This window comes from Pavona decussata, unplaced genomic scaffold (genome assembly GCF_977016875.1).
Source record: "Pavona decussata unplaced genomic scaffold, jaPavDecu1.1 SCAFFOLD_93, whole genome shotgun sequence".
NCBI classification, from domain to species: domain Eukaryota; kingdom Metazoa; phylum Cnidaria; class Anthozoa; order Scleractinia; family Agariciidae; genus Pavona; species Pavona decussata.
The window spans coordinates 443,107-464,824 of NW_028145510.1; the positions used below are offsets into that span (position 1 = coordinate 443,107).

A 21,718-nucleotide genomic window follows, 5' to 3' on the forward strand; every position below is an offset into this window, starting at 1 on the left:
ACTCAAAAGATCGTTTGACTTTCAATCTTCCTTTCCGACCGTTTTGAAAATGCATGCATCAAATGTCTCGAATCTCGGCAAAATTCAACGCCGGCTGCGACGCGGAATTCTCGAAAAACAATAATCTTTGGAAAGTTTTATATTGCTATTTTCATAAATAGTTCACTAAAGGGATTTTCCTGAAAAAATAAGAAGAAATCCGAAATTTCAGTTTTGACCGCGAGTTCTCGATATTCTCAGTCAACCGCTCATAAATCAGCTTGAAAACGAGGAAATTTTGGAGGCAAAATCTTGTCCTGGTACATCGAAACTCACAATAACAGATATGCTTGAGGTAAGCTCTGTTACTTTACTGCAACATGTAAGATATCAAGCTTGGGCATAGAATTTAATAGCCAAGTACAGTCGAACCTCCTTGTGTGACCACCTCTCGTAAGCGACCACCTCTCATTAGCGACCACTTTTCCAAAATACCAAAAGTTTTCAAGGCAAATTAGTTAAGGTGGAACCTCTCGTAGGCGACCACCTCTCGTAAGCGACCACCTCCCGTAAGCGACCACTTTTAGAGATGATTGTTCAAAATTTTCAATTGTTTTTAACCTCCCGTAGGCGACCTTTTGACACACAATTTGCTGTTTCTCTCACGGGCGGAAATTGACTGTAACATATTGGCCCACATCATTACAGCGGATGCCGTATAAAAATCTCACAGCCGGAGCTACCGGAAGTGTCTCCCGGCATTGAAACAAATGATAACATATACATGTACTATAGTGTACACTGAAATAAACTTTAATCAGGTTGAATCCCTTATAGGAAAGAAACTCTCTTATCTTGTAAATAGCATGCATGTACATGCACGACCGGTGATGACTCTCTCAACCTTGTATTATCCAACAGGAAAATTGTGGCGATAAAGAACGTCAACTGGCTTGTGTAACAAACAAGCAAACGCCGAAGTTGTTGATGTGTTACGCTTGAAATGTAACATTGCAAACATGCCGTTTACTGTTTGCTCCTAAATCAGGCAGTCTAAAGAAAATTTCTTACTTTAGGTTTCGATCAAGCACTGTCAAAAGGGTTAGGTGTCCGCAATTGCAATATGTAAACTACCCGAAATTTAGACCCCCCCCCCCCCCCCCCGTGGTCTGACCTCTGGTAAGCGACCGCCTCCCGTAAGCGACCACATATCCTTGACATTATGGGTGGTCGCTTACGGGAGGTTCGACTGTATTTACAGAATTTAACACCAACTTGTCCAAGGGAATTTTTTGTGTATTTTCTTCTGCTAGTTAACACATTTGGAATGCATTTACTTTCTATTACTTTTCGAGAGAATGACAAAGTTATCGTTTGAATACAAAATCTAAATACTCTAAACAGTTTTCCACTGCTCTGTATCAGTCCTATACTAATGCCACAGCAAATCTGTCCATCGTGTCGATTCGGGGTTTACGAATCCGGTCCAATTCTGTCCAATCCTGATTTTGTTGTTCAGATAGAGAAAGACTGGTAGCTATAATAATTTGGCGCCAATTTCCCGTGCAAGCTTGAGCTTGGTGCGAGTGAGTTGTGTCGTGGGGCTGTCCTCCATCTTTGATGAGAACAACAACAGCAAAAGAAAAAGAAAGAAAGAAATTTGTACGGAAACTGAAATGTCTCAGACGCAAAATAGACGGCGAAAAGCACCACGTGAGTACCTAATGTAAAATTAATTTTCACTTTATGCAGTAAATGATTTTGATTTGTGTAGTCGTTTCGGAGTTTTATTTCACCGATTCCCGAACACATGGAGGCTCTACATCAGAAAGGTACAAACATAAGCTTAAGCATGCTTAAGGTTATTCGACAGTTACTAGTGAGGAAAGCATTATGGTATTTCGGTAGGAGCGTAACTGATAATAACAGTCTAAAAGATCTTACATTCACGGCTAAATTAGTTGCGATAATGTTTTGTGACTTTTTGGCAGCTTTCAGATAATGCACTAGTCAATTGAAACCCCCACCGCCCCGGGCCCGGGACAGGTAGGGGGATTTGACAAAGGCCCTGATCAAATCATACCAAAACCTCCAGCCCCTGGGGAAAATCTTGAGATCAAATCCCCCTCCCCCTGGGAACAAATTGGCAAGGGATTAAAAAAAAAATCCTGAACCAAACAAACAAAACGAAAAGAAATCGTTCACACTGAATTAATCAGGAGCAAAATATATTTTGATACTGGGCAATAGTTCTCTTTTAATAACGAAATATGTCGGTGCCATGGGTCTACGGGGCCTCGGTTTGGTCTAAAAAGTAAAGGGTGGGGGCGTTCCCGGGGCCAAACAAAACTTGTTGTGGATTATTAAATTTTGCAAGAATATGAATTTCACATTACAACAGAGCATTTCTGAACAGTGGTAGCTTTGAAAATGTTAAACATCACATTTCAGTACAAAGCCGCTTTCGACTTGGTGCATCCACAAGTCCCATGCATTCGAAATGGAACCACTCTATAGGGCAGCCAGGATTATCACAAGCAATCATATTGGGTACAAGAGTAACAGGCCTGCACGGCTCCCTAGCGCGTGTTTAAGCCTTTTTTATAATTTGGCTATTACGGGTATATCTTTGACTGACCGCCCTCTCAGTGTAACATATGAGGGGAAGGTCTTTGTAGACTTCTTTGAACAATGGTTGTTGCTCTATTAAATGCCAGGCTTTCATGAGGATTTGTTTTAAGTTTGGCACTGCTGGGTGTGTTTTGTAACGAAAGGCAAGATTCATTTGTTCTCCTTTGGTTTTTGAAGGAGTGCTCAGTAGTTTCCTGTTTTCAAATTGCACTTCTGAGAGGGTCCTTTGAACAAGGTTCTCGCCTGTAGGCGTGATTTAGGATTTTGAATTTACTCTTCAAATAAATATTATGTTTTAAGAAGAGTTTGTTCTGAGAAGGCTCAGTGCTTCGCCTTTGATGAAGCGTTTTTTAACCGCTGGTGGGTGGCACGAAGAGGAGTGCGTATATTGACATGTTTCAGTAGGTTTGAAGTGCGTATGCACATCAAGAACTGAATAATTTGCTTTTGAATCTTTCACCTTTATAAATGTTTGTATCCAGAAATGTTTCTGTTTCTGAAATTTCAGCCGTAAATTTAATTGTGGGGTGGTGTTTATTGGCTTGCTCAATGAACTGCTTTATCTCCTCTCCTTAAAGTCCAGAGGGAAAATATGTCGTCCATATATCGTTTCCAAATGAGCGGTTTTAAAATCTCCATTTCAACCTTAGCTATGAGATATTGGCAAAGGCGACTGCCGTTTTTGTACCCATGGCTGCACCATGGGTTTGTAGGGAGAGTTTTCCATAGAGCTGGAAATTATGAATTTTCTTCTTTCTTCAGTTTGAATTGTCTTTAAACCAAATTTTGCAAAGCATTTTGCCAATAATCAGCCAATATGGATGGCGCGAAAGTGACAACGTGCAATTGTTTGACTTCGCAACGGACCTCGGTACCAGTCAACCACAGTCAAATCTCCCTGATTCCCCGAGGTGGGGACATATAAAGAAGCAAAACACATCTTATCTACCATCCCCAGGGGACAGATCTCTGATCAAAAGTGCTTATATGCCCCTATTATCCCCCTATCTGTCCCGGGTCCGGGGGGGGGGGGGGGTGGGGGTTTCAATTGACTAGTGCATAAGCTTATTGTGTATCATATCTAGAAAACTCTCTGTGATGTGGGATTTTTTAAGTAAATAGGTGATAAGCTTAAATCAAGGGACTCAAATTCAATGAAAAATGGCTTCAGATGTTGGAGAAAGAAAGGAAACAAAGCCTTGTATTAAAGTGGCATTCAATCTGCGATCCTTCTTACCTCTGGGGTCCCTCGCAGACGCTCTTTTGGCTCATCACGCAATCTTTCCTCTCCAATGGTGAAATGGTTAGGAAAAAAAAAACCATGACATTCAAATTTAACAGTTTCTTTGAATATATTTTACACACTCAAATAATTTTCAGGTCGTTGAAGGTTGCCTTTATTCACACCAGTTGTGTATTTCCATGTTCATTACTGCAGTAGAGAATTTGTTTGTGATACAAGAGAATCAAAAATATTTTTCTTTCCAAATGCCTTGAGCAAAGGTTCACCAGTGTATCTGTGTGTGGAACTAATGTTGCTATGTATATCAAAATGACAGAAGTCTTATTCTGGTAAATATAGCATATTAACCCAGGATTCAGCAGTGGATCCTTCTGTCTTGGTTAGATGTGGAGTGAAAATAATTTAAATCTAACAAGAGAATTAAAAGATTGATGTGGACAATTTTTAGCAAGTTCTGATGGCCAAGATTCTTCAAAAACAGTTCAAGCAAAAAAGGCAAAAGTTGATACGAATGGAACTGTGAATGGTACAGCAGCGACATCAAGCTCTCGTTCAACACTAACATGGGAAATAGAAGCAGCTAAATCTACATGGACAAAGTATTCTGACAATCTTGTGGAGATAATTTCAGAAGCCTTCAAAAGTGGGAAGACAGATGTTGATATCTTGGATGGAAAAGCAGAACTAACTGTGATATTTGAGCGCATGGTGCAAAGGAATAAGAAAAGTGGATGGGAGAAAAGAATAAGATGTGTTTCAACAGCTGGAGACTCAGACCCAGATGAATGTAAGCATCAAATCCATACAGTACTAAAGTGTGACATCATAAATATTTGAATTTTTGAAATTATGGGATTTATTAAGATGTTCATAAAGAGCATGATGAAAAATGACTACTTGCCAAAAATCAGTATCTTATTACAATTTGGGAGTGAGATGTTGGAACTTTTATGCTCCATTGACTCCATGCAAATACTTCTAATTTTGTTTCTGTTCTGTACATTTAGAACAGAGACAAAATTATGAGGATTTGTATAGGGTCGGTGGAGCATAACAATACTATTATTGCACCCCCAAATTGCAATAGGATGCTGATTTTTGGCAAGTAGGCATTTTTCATCATGCTCTTTTAAAATATCTCAACAAATGCTATAATTTTGGAAATTTAGTTTTTGTGATGTCGTCACTTTAGTACTCTATGTATCACACATCAGTTATTAGCAAGTAAACAAAGATACATATGTGTACTCTAGGGACTGTTGCAAATGTTTGCACAAAAGCCCTTTTCGAAACCAATAACAGCCCAATTAAAAACAGGAAAGATATACAAAGGATTAATCCAACCCAGGATTAATTCATCTGGATCTCTAAAATTTCAGTTTTATAGCTTATAAAATGAAGGTTTCTGTAGATTATTTTGGCTTACATTTTGACACGAGAGCCATCTTTCAGACTGGAACTAAAACAGTAGTATAAAGTGCGTTATGACAAAAGAAACAAAATGCTTTTTTAATATTCAATTTTCTGGATTAGAGTTTATAAGCACTAATTTAAATTAGAACAACTGGACCAAGGTTAGTTAATAGAAAAAGTGCAAGATTGGACACTGCAGGGCTTAAGAAAGTTATCTTCCAAATTCAAGATCAATAATGTGATGTGTGACAGAAGATGTCAACTAAAATGCTTATATATATAGCATGCATGACATATATTTTATTCGATGGTTTTACATATAATACGCGGGGATATTTTGCGAGTTGCGTTGTATTTTCGGGGCTCGGAAAAATACGAGCAATGAGCAAAATGTCCGCGAGTATTACATGTAAAACCATCGAATAAGAGATTTATTATTCCACTACAAAAAAATTTTGTTATTTTGGCTTCTCTGTTTTGGTAACAGTTTTGAAATACACTCGGCATTAACTGTCCATCGGTATATGGCGCGTACGAATGATGTAAACAATGCAGAAAGCCAGTTAAATGTCTTTAATTTGATTTGATAAAATGAAAAGATAAATGACAAGTGATTGGCATGCTAAAAACTTGTTTTTGAGCTTGCATCGTTTCAAAAACTATTCTTCGTCGAGTCCGGCCATTGTTGCTCCTTTTTTCTGCCTTTTCCTTCCATATTCACTCTGTTGTAAACCGGTCAAACCGGGACACAACAGTGTATTATGGTCTCATATTTTGCGCGTTCTCTTGACCTTATTTGGTGAAATGACATAATAGTGGAATAATAAAGTCACATATTATATCTTTTGGTGCTTTACAGACCACTTCTGTTGATGAGGTTGAAAAGTAAGCTTGTCATATGCTGTAAATGACAATTCAAAAAAGTTTTTGAGGTAGCATGGTCAAGTGGTTAGGGTGCCAGACTTGAAATCTGGAGGTCCCGGGTTCAAGTCCAGCTCTGACAACTAGCTGGAGTTGTTTCTTGGTAGCCCCAAGTTCAACTCCTCGGCCGTGCTTGTAAATAGCCAGCTGGTCTGCCTCCTGCCAGTTGGGATTCTTAACCTTGTTATTTTCAATTTAAATTAAATTGTGTTTGGAAGTTTAATACTTGGCCACAATAGCAATTGTGCTATAAACACTGCTGAGGGTAAATAAAGGTTATTTATTTATTTATTTATTTATTTTAACTTCATCATTCCAAGTGTCATTTTGCTCGTCATTTAGATACCTGGGAATGGGAAGATGCAAAGGGTAACTGGACAGAATATTCCAAACCCACTGTCTACCTTTTAGAAGCTGCTTCCATGTTTGGTTTAACCAGTGTCAGGTTGAAAGAGGACAAAAAAGATCTTATTGTGGATTTCACAAAGAAAATTCAAACAACTAAAACTGGGAGAGGATCTAAGAATGTTCATAGGATCAAAGCTAGTGATGCTGGTAGGTGAATATATTCAAGACATTTGTGTTTAGTTTGTATTGAAGGTGATCTCAAGTGAATATATTCAAGACATTTGTGTTTAGTTTGTATTGAAGGTGATCTCAAGTAAATAATAATGAATGATGTTGTTAGGCTGCATCAGTGAGAAGCTTTTGTGAGTGGTGAAGTACAACTGTTTGGATCACTTTAAACTTTACTTTTAAGGGGATCATGGGTAATCAGGGCAAACATGGCAGGAAGTACAGAAATTTGTACAGGAATGGTAACTTAAAACATCTTCATCATACATCTGTTGTGCAGTTCCAGAAAAAATCCATACCCACCCCATGGAAGGTCATCAGAAATTCCTAGGGGGAGGGGGGTCTTAAAAGTCAAAAGTTTAGAAGCAGAGTATAAGGCTTAACTGGAATTTTCTGGGGGGAAAGGAGGATGCAAAACAAAAAGCCTTCAGTGGGGGGAGTATGAATGTTTTCTGGAACTGCACATTTAATGAAAAATTATACTACTTTTGACATGTAAGACAGATGTGCAAAGATAATGTGAGAATCTGTTTTACAAGATTCTCTAACAAGCATGAAGTGGTCTACTGTCTGTCATTCTTAATTATATTACATCTATTTATTATTTATGTAATTTTTTGTTTTGATGTATCATGGTACACAGCTCTAGTCATCCAACAGATTAAAATGCCCTGTTTGTCGCAACTGTTATGACATATGTACACTTATAGGGAAAAAAATTAACACTCTGTGATTATATGTATGCCTTTCCTCTTTCAGGTGCTTCAAAAGTATCGTCATCTCCTAAAGCTGTTAAAACAGACACGAGTGTAAAGAAAGAAAACAAGAAAGTGAAAAAAGTAGAGGCTGATACTAAAGTGAAAGCTGAAAAAGGTTAACTAAATTTGTTTTGGCATTATCCTGTTGAGTCTGCACCTTGATTTCTGCAGGTTAGAGTAAGCTACATGCAGAGTATGAAACTAGTGAGGCATTGAGAATAATATGAGATTAGCCCCGTCAGCCATTGACCAGGAACTATTGTTGTTAATGGGATGACAGCTCAGACAACTGTTTAGTATTTTCGTGATTAGAATTATGTTTTTTTTTCCCAGATGAAGTGAAATCAGTCGTGTTCAGTGGTAAGGCCCCAGTCGACAGTCACTGTACCATTAAAGACAGCACTCATGTGTTTACAGAGGGTGAATGCATCTGGGATGTGATGCTTAACCAGGTAATTACCTCCTTCTTGTGATATGCTGACATGGTACATGTAGATTAGAAGGGAAAGTTGTTGGCAAAATGTTGGTGTATAACCCATTTCTCCTTGCCCACAATACCTCGATGGGATGACCACTTTGTAGTGTTGGGATGGCTTATGTGTCTCTGTGACCCTTACACCTATGCTGGAGGGAATTTCAGCTCTGGGCCACCCATGCTGAACAAGTCAAAGTGTAGAGGCTAGACAAAGAGTGGTCCTCTGGTCCTCCAGATTGGGGGTTGAACGTATGGCTAGCAACCTTATCCAGGGGGTTTATAAGGCCCAGGCAACCGGGCAAATTGAAGAACATATCCAAGCTAACTATCCTTTCCTGGTGTACTAACCTCTGCCCACTTCTTCAAAATCTTAATGAAACCCCTGCTTAATAAATTTAGTATGCTACAGAAACCAAAACCAGTATAGTTGAAAGGGTGTGTACTGGTAGATGCCCTTTACTCTCCTGAAATTGCTAAGGATTGATGATGATGATGAAGATGATAATGATGATGACAGAGTGACAAGAAGTTATTGAAAGTAAAGGCCAGGAGAAATAAACCATTTTGACCCCTTTGCCATTATGTATAATTCTCTAGGCCATAACTAAAGGTGACTGGTGAGAGAAAAAAATCAGAACTGTAAAATGGAGTTAATATAAAGAAATAAAATATTTATGGACCATTGGTGATCATATTATTAATCTCTTTGCTTATTGGCAATCACCCAGCAAGAAGACTAATGATTTGTAAACTCCAAGATGCTTCATTCTTCAGAACTAATTTAATCTCTTGCTGTACGTATGATGTATGGTCCAAGTTAAACAGTACTGTAATCTATATTTTGCCATTATTTCTTTTTGAAAAAATTCCACCCCTGGTTTTATAGCTCAATAGTTTAAATTCTTGAAGTATACAGCATGTTTCACGCATTGCATATAATTTCCTTGCAGACGAATGTAATGAACAATAATAACAAATACTACCTGATTCAACTGCTGGAAGACAACCGAGCCAAGAAGTATTATGTCTGGCAAAGATGGGGACGAGGTAATTATTTCGAAAAAGATTATTTCGTTCGTTAATTCTTGTTTACTTTGTGGCGTATTGTACAGTTCCAGCAAAACTCCATATCCACCCTATGGAAGGTCATTGGAAATTCCTAGGGGGAGAGGGGTCTTAAAAGTATGAAGCTAAACTGGAATTTCCTGACTGGATGGGTGGTGTAAAACAAAAAACCTTCCATGGGGGGAGTATGGATATTTTCTGGCCTTAGACATTTATTCTTTTATTTAAATTAATTACTGCCGTGTCATATACTTTATGCTTGTATTGCTGTTTAATTGTGAGTAGCCTGCGAGAGCAGACGCATTTTCCGACTTTTGTTTTACCTGCCGTGGTTGAAAGAAATGTTGGAAAAGGCGTCTGCTCTCACAGGCTAAATTGTGAGCTAATTTTGCAAAAAAATTTGTCTTTCAGTTGGGTTCAGTGGACAAAACAATTTAGTTACTTGTGGTGCAGACCTTGAAGAGGCTAAAAAAGTCTTTACAAAAAAGTAAGTTTGGTTACTTTGTGAAACGTGCACAAGTATGCATAGCTTGATGCAAATGTAACAAAAACAATACACAGTTCAATATCATTCAGCAAATACTGCTCAGCAACTGTACATATAATCCTCATGGCCGACTCACAGTAATATACATGTGCAATGTAGCTCATAAATATAATAGTAAATAATAATAATAATAATAATAATAATAATAATAATAATAATAATAATAATAATAATAATAATAATAATAATAATAATAGATAATAGTAATAATAATAAATCAACTTTGTTTAACGAGGGTGACACTTAATAATTTGTTACGACTGACAAACCTGTAACACTCAGATTCTGTATCGAAATTTGAATTTGGACGTGTTTGATTTTTAGGAGAGGGGAAAACCGGAGTACCTGGGGAAAACCTCTTGGAGCAAGGACGAGAAGCAACAATAAACCCAACCCACATTTGCTCCTGGAATGTCAGTCCCCTTCAAAACTATCTTACACAATTGCAGCCCATCTCTGCTGTCATTTTTAAAAGTTCTAGGTCTCCCTAAACATTACCACATTAAAAATTCACGTAGCATGCCCATGTGAAAATGGAAATGTTATAATATGAATTACATTCCTCTCATCAACTTAAAATGGCTTTCTTAGATTCTCAGACAAGACAAAGAACGACTGGCAAGATAGGGATAGTTTTGTAAAAGTTCCAGGAAAGTACGACCTACTCATCATGGACTACAATGCGGAACAAGAGGAGAAAGACACTGTTGATGCACCTGTCAAAGAAGAAAAACCTGTTTTGGAAAGCAAACTGGACCAGAGAATCCAAACCTTAATAGAATTGATCTGTAATGTACAGGCTATGGAAGAAATGCTGAAAGAGATGAAGTATGACACAAAGAAAGCACCTCTAGGTTAGTTTTTTTTTTGTTCCTTCCTTAATTAATTAGACTGTTTGTCTTAAAGGGAGGGGTTCACTAAATGCTTTTTTCTCTTTCTTATCAACTTTATGGACTTAATAATCCCACTCACCTGTACTTCAGTAATCACATTCTATAATTAGTCCAAGCAAAATGACTGATGACCAAAATTCACAGAAAATGCTAGTGGATTGTACTCATATTGTCGATATTGAATTTAGTATTGACCCATAGGATTTATTCCATGGTTGATGTGTTTTCAGTTATTTGCATGTGAAATAACGCAATCATTTGAAAAATTACCACCCAACTTACCTATTACCTATACCTTCCGAATTAAATTAAACAGGCTTGGGTCATAGTGAGCAAAGGCGAAAAAGTATTTTGTTTATGGACATGCACAGAACCGTGAACCCCTCCCTTTAAATGCCATACAATTTGCAAGCAAGTAATAATTAATGTTGTCCCTTTTCTCTCTTCCAGAAATCCTATACTAATACCCTGCTGTTCCTTTTTTCAAATTCACGTCAAGTACCGTATTTATATGATTAACTGCCCACCTAGGCTCGATTTCCAGCCGCTGTTCGTACTGCCCACCCTGAAAGCTCAAAAAGTTAATAAGCGCCCACCCCACCACCTCCCAAGAAAAAACATTTCTGTACCAGCCTAGAGTGTAGTAAGAGGAGCGTCAGTTGCATTCCAAAATTGGTTTTAGATACGGTAGTCAATGAAATTTTATTTTTTTTATACTTGTTCATCTAGCTTTTGCATTTTTTTTTTTGTTGCAGTGAAATAAACTTGTTATCCCTTGTTTTGTTATTCTCTAAAAATGTCCTTATAATACTTTGTTGCTAAGTGCAGTTGGCACTCAAGAATCTGTAACAAAATCTATGTCAATAATATAATTTGTTATTTTAAGGAAAGCTTACCACTGACCAAATCAAGGCTGGCTATGAAGCCCTAAAGAAAATTGATACCTGCATCAGAAACAGCGACTTTGGTTCAAAGCTGGTAAGGGCCTGCGACGAGTTCTACACAAGGATTCCTCACTGTTTTGGGTAGGTGTTTCCATGTAGATTACCAAATTGTGATGTATTGTACTTGATAATACTCTCTTTTAGAAAATATTTGACGTGAATCTTGTTGCTTTCTTTAAGAATGAAGAGACCACCTCTCATAAGAACAACAGAGGAAGTGAAGATCAAACTGGACTTGCTGGAGGTATAAACATTATTCCAAAATGGATGCCATTTTAAATAATATTCTTTTGTTTGCACTCAAATTAGCCCTTCTTGCCTCGTTCAAGATAAAATATTCTTTTGATTTTTGAGTTTAAGAATATTAAAATGGTAGCCATTTTAGAATAACGTGCAGGTACAATGCTTGGTTATGTGTATGTTTGGTTGATGATTTTCTATACTTTGCGAAATGTTCAGAAGACCATTTTATTAACAGCTAAACCAAATGGAAAACTACGAAGAGAATACTAAAACAAACAAGACTGCTACCTAAGAAAAATTTGAAGGAGTCCACAAGGCCACAAACCAAGAACGTGAGAGCACACTAACTCGAACTCCCAAGGGAGACCAAAAATAGTTAGTGAGTTAGCAGGGGGTAAGCGAGGATTCAAGTTAAAAAAAATATTTTCCCAATCATGAGTCACTGGTGCAGTAAGTTTGTTTATAAGAGCCTTTTGATAAGAATGTTTAATTTGGGAATTTTAGACAATACTTTTAGAACATGTTAAGGAAAAAACAAGGTTGAGGTCATCGTTTCCATACGTAACACACGTAATCAGTAAAGATTGAAGATTTGAACACTCCAATTGGCCATGTTGTGACATTTTTAGATTTATTGACCAGCATCCTTGAAATAGAGTTATTGGGGTAGATTTGAGCCAAGGGAAAGTAAAATTAGTTCAAGTTAGCAGGGGTTCGAGTTAACTGAGTTCAATTAGCTGATACTTTTTAATAGTAAATGACTGAAAAATGGGTTCAAATCCCGGGGAAATCGGATTTTGTTTGAGGTAGATGCAGTTCAAGTTAGCAGGGAGTTTGAGTTAGTGGGGTGCTACTGTGATAATCTATACAGTCTGGTTTCTGCTTAAATTGCTGGCACTGTTTCTTTTCACAAGAACTCTTGCCCACATGTAATAAGTTTGGAAAATAAGTGGTACGATGCATGACTAACTGATGGTTTCTTCGTGCAGGCTTTAGGAGATATTCAGATTGCTGTTAAAGCCATGCAGGAAGAAGCGGAGTCTCTTGAACATCCAGTTGACAAGCATTACAGAACACTTCATTGTGATCTTATGCCCCTCGATCATGAACATGATGACTTCAAAGTAGGTTTGCTGTCTTGTACAAAATAAATGTGCAGTTCCAGAAAATATCCATACCCACCCACAGAAGGTCATTGGAAATTCTTCGGGGGAGGGGGCCTTAAAAAGCCAAAATTTGAGAAGCAAAGTATGAAGTTAAACTGGAATTTCCCTGGGGGTAGTGGGGTGCAAAACAAGAAACCTTCCATGGGGGGAGCATGGATATTTTCTGGAATTACACAATGCAACTCAGAACCTATCCTTGATGCCTGTCTTTTATAAAATCCCCCCCCCCCCTACCACCCCACCACAGAAAGGATTGGGAAAACCTAGTCGTGGGGGGAACTCATACATGTAGGTCAAAAAGTTTAAAGAAATGTATGAAGCAAAGTGAAATTTCCAGAGGGATAGGGGGTGGGGTCCAGGTTTTTTTCTTGAACTGCACATTGGAAATGGAAAAGGTGGTTTCAAAAGGATAACTTTGCAATGGAAATGAACATGAAGGAGTAGGGATTCAAACCCATAAAGAACATTAATATTGTGGCTGGGGGTAGGCTGGTATGGGCATTTAAGATTTTGTGGAACAACATGCAATACAATGACTGATTGTTCTTAGTATGTTTAGGCGCTTGCTTAAGACTGAATCATCTTGTAGTTTGGCTTCCCTGTCTAACTTCATTGCATAAACTAAGGCTAATCTACACGTTCCTGTTTATCAGCCCAATCACATGGGCCAATTTACATGTTACAATTTGTTGGCCAAATTATTTTTCTGTTGGTGAAGCACAAGGTGAAAATCAGCCTGATTAATAAATTTGCAGCACTGTTACAGAGTTTTTTAAATCGGGATGTTTTTAGTACTATCACTCATTTTCATTGTCAAATTGGGTCAAATTGGCCTCAACACAAACTTTCTTTTATTTTTGAAGATGATTGCTAAATATCTGGAAAATACTCATGCATTGACCCACAATCAATATCATATGGAGTTACTTGATGTGTTTGCAGTGGATCATGAAAAGAAATCCTTCACTGATGTTGGAAATAGGTAAGTAATGTGATGCTGTTGTGACTACAGATGTTGAGAAGCAGGACGCAGCTATGACTATAGAGAACAACTAATTTCTGTAAAAACAAGAGAGGTTGTCAGTGGCTAAAAAAGTTACTTCCAAACTGAGGGCGATAACCGTGTCTCTCAGTACTTGGTGATGAAAGGTATGGTATGTGATTGAAAAGTCCAAGGTTTTCATAAATTTCTTTGGTTATTGACAACCTTTTTTATCTAAAGTGTTCCTACAATTACTGCATTTTGCAGAACAGCGTCTTGTTTGTTAGTTTTCTAACATCACTTTTGTCTGCAAGTGGTATTATTTTACCCATTTATGTCTGAAAATAGGGCAAGTTGGGGGGGGAGGAGTTGTGTGTTTCTACTATGTACCCCCCGGATATGCTGGTCCATTCCTAACTTAACATAAAACAGTATGGAAGAAAGAACGGTGTCAGACAACGAACAGACGATTGACAGAAGGAGAAAGAAATCTGTGAAGCTTCAGATGCGAGTATCACAAGTTCTGTTGTGGAGATTGGTTCTCTAGTTGGTTGTAGCCTGTGTATCTGGTGGTTTTTGTCCACGTGCGAATATAAAGTTTTGACATTACGCTGCAAGAAAATACCATTTCAAATCCTGGCCTTTTCCCCATTTCCCTCTGGGCTTTTCTGCTTGTTCGCCCAACTTTTGCCTTCGCCCAACATCTCGCCAGCTACACAGGCTAGCTAGTTGCTTTTCCCAAGCTCATCAGCTATATCCATTTACTTTTGCAATGTTTTTCTCTTGTAGGATGCTTTTATGGCATGGATCCCGTTTAACAAACTGGGTTGGCATTTTAAGTCAGGGATTGAGGATAGCTCCCCCAGAGGCCCCAGTGACAGGTTACATGGTAAGATCATGGTGAAGACAAAACAGTGTCATTGAGAATGACGGGTTAGGATGCAGTTTGTACAAATTGTACGTGATAGACAGTTAGTAGTAACTTTCTCAGATCTGTGTTTGCATGTGCTATGTGACTATTTGGTCGTTGGTGACCGGTACAACAGTCGTTGTCTTTTCATGTACCTGTAATTTCAGTGCAAGATTGTTGTGACAGATGTTTATAGTGTCCTGAAATTGTGTAAGCTTACATAAGACAAGTTTCGTTTGACCTGGAAATGAATTAGGATGTTTCTTGGACAGATCTTTGCAATTCAGAAATTTCGGAAGGAAATCTGAAGATGTCTTTGGGGGTGTTAAGTAAATGCCGTTTTTAATTGAAAGAGTTAAAAAACTGCTTAGTAGATCAGTTTGGAAACTGTTCGTGAACCATTGGAACTCTCAACCTGGTTTACAAGGGAAAATCCTCGAAAGATGTTAACTGGATATTAAAGTTACTATAACTGGTGTATGGTTAATATTAATGTTTTTCCTTTATCGACTTGTAGTTTGGCAAAGGTATCTATTTCGCTGACATGTCATCTAAAAGTGCAAACTATTGCTTTGCTACAAGGACAAAGAATGTTGGCTTACTGCTACTTAGCGAGGTCAGTGAAATTTAGTTTTAGCGCATTTTTTTTTTAAATCTGTTTGCACCCCATGAACCATTCGTCCACCACTTGAAGGGTCGCTCCTCAAAACAGGTGAAACTCGAAATCGTGCACTTTGAGCATTACACGCCTTCTTCGAGCGATCTGTTATGGGAAATTGTGGAGAAGCAGAACATGACTTTCACTTAGTCTCTTGCTCGGAAGTTTCGATGCGTTCTTTACATTCTTCACATGGAAAGCAAAGTGACTATTATTAAACCATGAATTAAATACAGCTGTACAATCAAGTGGCGTTTGAAATGAGGGGGAAAGGCATGCGAGTGACTTGCGCCTCATAATTTCATAATCTTGTTCTGAGAAAGTGGCGCGAGTTTGGCTAATCTAGTTTAGAAAAACAAAACCAAAGCAGACAAAGTTATTTTCAACTGAACTGAGCACTTTTCTATTCCTTCGCAAAAAAAATGACGGCAAAGAAGAACAAACTTTGAGTGCGGAAAGAAAAGGTGTAATATGGAAATATTCTCTTTTTTTGCGCGCACTATTCTATACGACAGTTTTATAAATTTTTTTTTCACAATGACGCAGGCATACTCCGAGTTATTCTAACAAGAGTCGAAACTATGACTATCCTATTGATTGAATTACGGTCACCTCGCCACCAGGGAGTCTCGCCACCACGAAACCACCGTTCGATTGTGTTCGAGTGTCTAAACGTCTGGGGTGAGTTCGAATATGTTCGATTGCCGAACGCAATCCAAATCAATCGAACTATTGGAGTACGATTACCGAACGTCCGATTGGCTCCGATGGGCTGCTTACGCAAAAGCGATTAAGCAAGCGGTCAGTGAGCACAACACAGCGAGTTTCGAAAATGCAGTCATCAAGTTCCCTAGACATCGCTTCGGTAAAGGTCGTAATATGCATACAGACAAGCGAATCGATGAAAATTATAGTCCCCGAACAGCTATTTCTCCTCGACTTATCGAAGAAGACTTCGCTTGGTGGCGATTTGGCTGGTGGCGAGATGGTTTCGTGGTGGCGAGACTCCCTGGTGGCGAGGTGACCGGATACCTATTGATTACATGTTTGGAACCATTTGCAGTCTTATCACTTGGCTCCAAAGATAAATTCCTGCACTCTGTTCATTGGCTGTCTTCATTTGTAGGTTTCCCTCGGAAAGAGTAATGAGCTTCTAGCGGCAGATTACACCGCTGACAAACTACCTACTGGCTGTCATAGTGTTAAAGGCATGGGAAAAGTGGCTCCTGATCCGAACGACACTTGTACAATGTATGTTGTGTTGGTTACCAGAATATTGTTAGATCAGACTACCAGAAGTACTACTGCCTTCTCAGGAAACTCCAGCAAGAAATACGCTAGTTTGCGTTTTTCAGGCGAGCGGAAGCAAGCACGAGGCGAGCGCAGGGCGCGAGTCACGCGAGACTGGAGGGCACCTCTCCCGTAGCGCGACTCGCGCCCCGCGCTCGCCTTGTGCTTGCCTCCGCTCGCCTGAAAAACGCAAAAAATAACGCCTGTTTTGCAGGCTAGAAATACGCCGCGTATCAGATTAACCTTAGGGGAGTGGTGGGGGAGTAGGAAGCCTGGCTAAGCAAGATTTCATTTATATTTATTATGCACACAAGCCGACAGTATTACTGTCTTCAAATAAGTTGATTGTTGCATTGCAAATAGTGACAATATGCGTCGTCTGTAGCGCTAAACATTTACCAACCCGATCCTTAATCATTTCCGAACTGACGCCCAATACTTGGTCTTTCCTCACCCACTGAGATCATATAAACCATTCAGATCACTGGAATTAAGCTTATTGGACTGTTTTATTTTTTGAAATTGAAGCGATCTATGAGCTGTACTACAAGTTTGTCAACTTACCCTAATAGTCACTAATCCAACGCCGCTTTACAAGTGGGTATCACGGCGTAAAATTGCGTGTCCTGTGATCGTTGTAAGACTTACAATATTTCATGTTTGATTGTTCAGGTCAGATGGGGTGGTTGTGCCTTGTGGTAAAAGCAAAGAGACTGGTGTGGTCAATCCACGAGGATATACGCTCAACTATAACGGTAATTTGTGTTATACTTATGTGAGACCTCACAACTGTAAACCTAGAAAAAGACTTGAATAGATAAAACATTAAGAATTGAACGTTAAAACTGTAAACCTTAAAACGGAAGTCCCAGTTGGAAGGAGCGCGAACGGTACTAAAACACCCATGGATAAGGGCCCCCTCCACCCCCTCGAATTGTAAGGAGGAGAAAATTATCTACATTATAAAATGATAAAGATAAAAACAAGGATAATGCGTTAGGTCCGGCGTCAGCTGCAATCATCGTAGACTGACCGGATACAGGTCATGGTAGAGTCTGAAAAGTGCCAGTTTTACTCAAAGTAAAGTAAAGTAATTAATCTTTATTGACTCACACTCTGATTTGGTACAAGAAGATTATAAGTTAATCCGAAAAAAAAAAAAGTGGCAAAGAGCGTAATTGTTAATTGAAGCCTAGAGGGTAAAGGAACCGCAAGGTTTTCGAGTTAGCCCCTAATAGTTGTTCAGAGTTAGTAATAATTGCTGGCGAGCGTTAGCGAGACAGCACACTATTCTTGTCAATAGGGAGAAAAATCCAAAATTTTGTCGGATGTAAGACTCGAAGCTTGCGCAGTAGAGCATTATCCGGGATGGTTGAGACGACAATCATGCGCAAATCACATGGCTGACATATAATCCGGGATACACACCTCACTTTGATGCACTTGAGAATCGCACGCTGTCAGACGCTTTCGGTTACGAGGTGCAGTTCACGTTGCCATAAAATAGGTAGGTAGTTTTTCTATTTGCTGTCTTTATTTGCTTTCGTAATCATTCATCAAGGTCACGAACGGAAAGAGATCAATTTGTGTTTGGCTGCTTTCATAGATCCACCGCTTGAGAATTGAGATCACTTTCCACGGGATTCATCATTAATCCGTTCTTGACCTTGATGAATATTTTCACAAGCAAATGAAGACATCTAGCCAATAAAAATATTTAGAAATACTTACCTACTTGTTTTATGGCAAAGTCAACTGCGCCTCGAAATCGTCTGTGCGTAAGATCGTGGTAAAATTCTCCCGTGGAACTGAAAGTGATCTCAATTCTCAAGCGCTGGATCTATGAAAGCAGCCAAACACAAATTGATCTCTTTCCGTTCGTGACCTTGATCTGCTTGATGAATGATTACAGAAGCAAATAAAGACATAGCAAATAGAAAACATACCGTGGAGGCTAATAATTCCAGATCGGCGAACCACTCAACTGTGAAATCAAAGGACTCGTTGTACTTTGACACGAGTTCTTCGCCCGTGGAGGCCAATAGTTCAAAATCTGTGAAGTCTGTGCCGGATAATTCGACCGTTGAGTCATGCTCTTTGTCCGTAAGTGTGTCCGGTCAGGCAAAAGAATTGAAAACGTGTCGATCGCTCGTCGAAGCGAACTATGCAACTGGGAAATCAGGTGATTGTTTCACTCTGAAATCAAACGACTCCTTGCACTTTCACACGAGTTCTTTGCTCGTATTCAAAATCTGTGCCGTTTGGGGCGGCTGATCCGTCTACTTCACCAACACCCCCATCCCACAAAAAGGAAGCGTTTTCAACATTTCTTCCCCAATGTGGGTTATACAAATCACTAAACCTGTCATGACCCATTTTCAAAACCAATGCTTGCTGTGGTCATTTTTGCAACTCATCCAACTGAAACCTACTCTTCCTACCCTCAAAGTCGACCCCCTTTTCCAAACCCATTCACTGTTTAATTAAATCCCCACAACTTTATACCCCTTCGCCAGCACTCACTTTCATATTGAAATCACTAGTAATAATAATAATAATAATAATAATAATAATAATAATAATAATAATAATAATAATAATAATAATAATAATAATAATAATAATAATAATAATAAACAAGCAGCAAGGAAGAGAAAACGGACTTACTAAATAATGCTAAAAGGAGGCTGTTGACATAGAGATTTGTTGTGTTGACAACAACGGGTGCGGCCGTGACTGACAAACTGAATGACTATACTGACATCGATATTGCCATTTCACACAGTGCATACCCTGGTCTATATAGCGAAGGGCTACCGCCCACTGCTTTTCCCATTCTTTCAGATTGCTGTTTAATAGTAGCCTTGTTTTTATGACTTGTCGCAATTCATTCGTGATGAAAATAATTTCAATTTTCGCAGTGATTTTGGGGGTTTTTTATATTGAAAAATCTGAGTTCTTGATTTAACATATTTTTGGTTGTTTGGTTTTGCAGAATACATAGTCTACAACACAAATCAGGTAATCAACTGCTCTGCACTGACCATTAAGTGATATTTATTTTAGTGGAACAAAAGAAGTTTGGCACTGAAATAAAATTTTGCATAATAAGAAAAAATTGCACCACCGAAGTGCTTGAAACTGCATACAAAAAACAGTCTGAGGTTTCGGGGATAAACCCCCTCAACAATGTTTATGTTTAGCTGTTTCTGGCACCCAGGGTCTTGTTAGTGAATTTGAGTAACGCCTTCAAAAATGTCACTTCAAAAAGTAAATGAGCCTGCGAGAACAGACGCCTTTTCCAGCTTTTGTTTGAACTACTTCGCCGTTATTCCAAATTGTTCATTTTATGTGGCCATGTAGCCTAGCTATACAGGAACTGAATATGTGGATTGCATTGCCGCCATGTTGGAGTCAAAACAAAAGAAAATTTGCTCACATAGTTCGCATAAAAAAGGAAGTTAACCCCCAGAGAAGAAAAATCTTATTGTTCCTATCCACCAGCGTGGCCGCCATGACGTCTCATGCAATCAACCTATTGGTGAATATTGAATTAACTGTCGTGTTCTCACCTTCTCCATAAAACTTTGAATTTGGTCTCTTAAGTTGTTGTTTTGCAAACAACCACAAGGGGATTAACCGAAATTTGTACCACATGGGTGGATCTCAATCACTCTTGGCCAAAGTATCAATTGAACACCTCGTGACTGCCTTTAGCAGAGGTTAATTAAGATTGTGACTTTTTGCTTTCGAGCAAGCATAACTCTAATGAATCAATGTTAGAAGACTTTGGTTTTTGCCTTAAAGATTTGGTTAAATTTACTTGTTTTCATTTTCCCCAGGTGCGAATGAGGTACTTGGTGAAAGTCAAGTTTAACTTTAAATAAGTCCACCATACGCTATCGGGCAGAAGTGACACATAAAGCCAAGGAATTTTTAAACAGTACAGCAGATAGTTACATGTAATAATCCAGAAGAAATTGTACAAAAAGACAGTGGACGATTTTGACAAGGAGCCTTGACAAAGACCGCCAAATATGGCCATAACTGATTTAGTAACTTTATTATATAGTTCTGTTGGAAATATCGCAGAGATGGTGTTGATGCCAGGTTATGTCTGTATCGCGTGCAGTTGCGTTCGTGTTAAAAAAGAAACAAAAAAGGAAAAAAAATTCTTTTTCGTTTGCTACTGAAGAGTATGCTGGACGGTGCCTACTAAAACTGAAGTGTTTATGCGCGGTTTATGACTATGCGGAGAAAGCAGATCTTAGCAAGGGCTATTGGAATCCAAAAAGAAAAGTGGGGGTAACCACGCATTTTTTTAGAGATAATTAAGCAACAGTTATTCTAAAAAGCCGTAAAATACAAAGCAATGTATGGCGGTTTTTTTTTGCAAATTTAAGCTTTATCTCTGAAAAATACATGGTTACCCCCAATTTTCTCGCCCAAAATCGAAATTTGGAGCCTCCTGAAACAGCATAGTAAACTAGTGTAATGAAGCATTAGCTTTTCGTGACTGATTTGAACGGGGGCGCTGTACGATTTCGTCCACAGACGGATTTCAAGTATATGAAACAGTTCTCGTATATTTAGGTTGCGCTCGATTGACCCTATTCCGGAATAGGAATACATACAATGATGACAACAAATCCATCACAAGACGTTTTTTTACTGGAGAACAAAATGGCTCTTGAATTATCATGTGTCAGCGAAAATTTGCCGACATGTCTTCCCAAATTTACTTAAAAAGAGAAATCTAACAGCTATTCCGGTTGTTCTTGTTCCGGAGGACGCGACTACCCACTTTTAAAAGCAATAAAAAACATCTTTTGGTTTGCGAACTTCCTTGTCTTGTTTATTGCATTTTGCGACACTGTTATCTTAAAAACAGGAAAAGTGCGCCTACAATGTCTACTTATTGTATTTAATTACCAGCATGAGATTAAACTTGAAACAGATGTTGAATTAACTCCCTGTCCTTGTTAAGCCAGAACGCCCTCTGTTCGACTTCCTTGTTTTCATGT

General features: G+C 38.7%; 1 protein-coding gene across 1 annotated transcript; it reads left to right on the forward strand.

The window, feature by feature from the left end:
• Window positions 1-1,192: 1,192 nt before the first annotated feature.
• On the forward strand, window positions 1,193-21,663 carry LOC146473444 (poly [ADP-ribose] polymerase 2-like). The gene is made up of 18 exons (XM_085118111.1): window positions 1,193-1,692; window positions 4,302-4,640; window positions 6,530-6,742; window positions 7,523-7,636; window positions 7,855-7,973; window positions 8,947-9,043; window positions 9,473-9,548; window positions 10,200-10,462; window positions 11,388-11,526; window positions 11,626-11,689; window positions 12,678-12,812; window positions 13,718-13,836; window positions 14,626-14,725; window positions 15,264-15,362; window positions 16,531-16,655; window positions 17,367-17,449; window positions 19,690-19,715; window positions 20,537-21,663. The coding sequence occupies exons 1-18, from the start codon at window positions 1,656-1,658 to the stop codon at window positions 20,579-20,581; spliced, it is 2,193 nt and encodes a 730-aa protein (XP_084974237.1). The 5' UTR covers window positions 1,193-1,655; the 3' UTR covers window positions 20,582-21,663.
• Window positions 21,664-21,718: the final 55 nt, after the last annotated feature.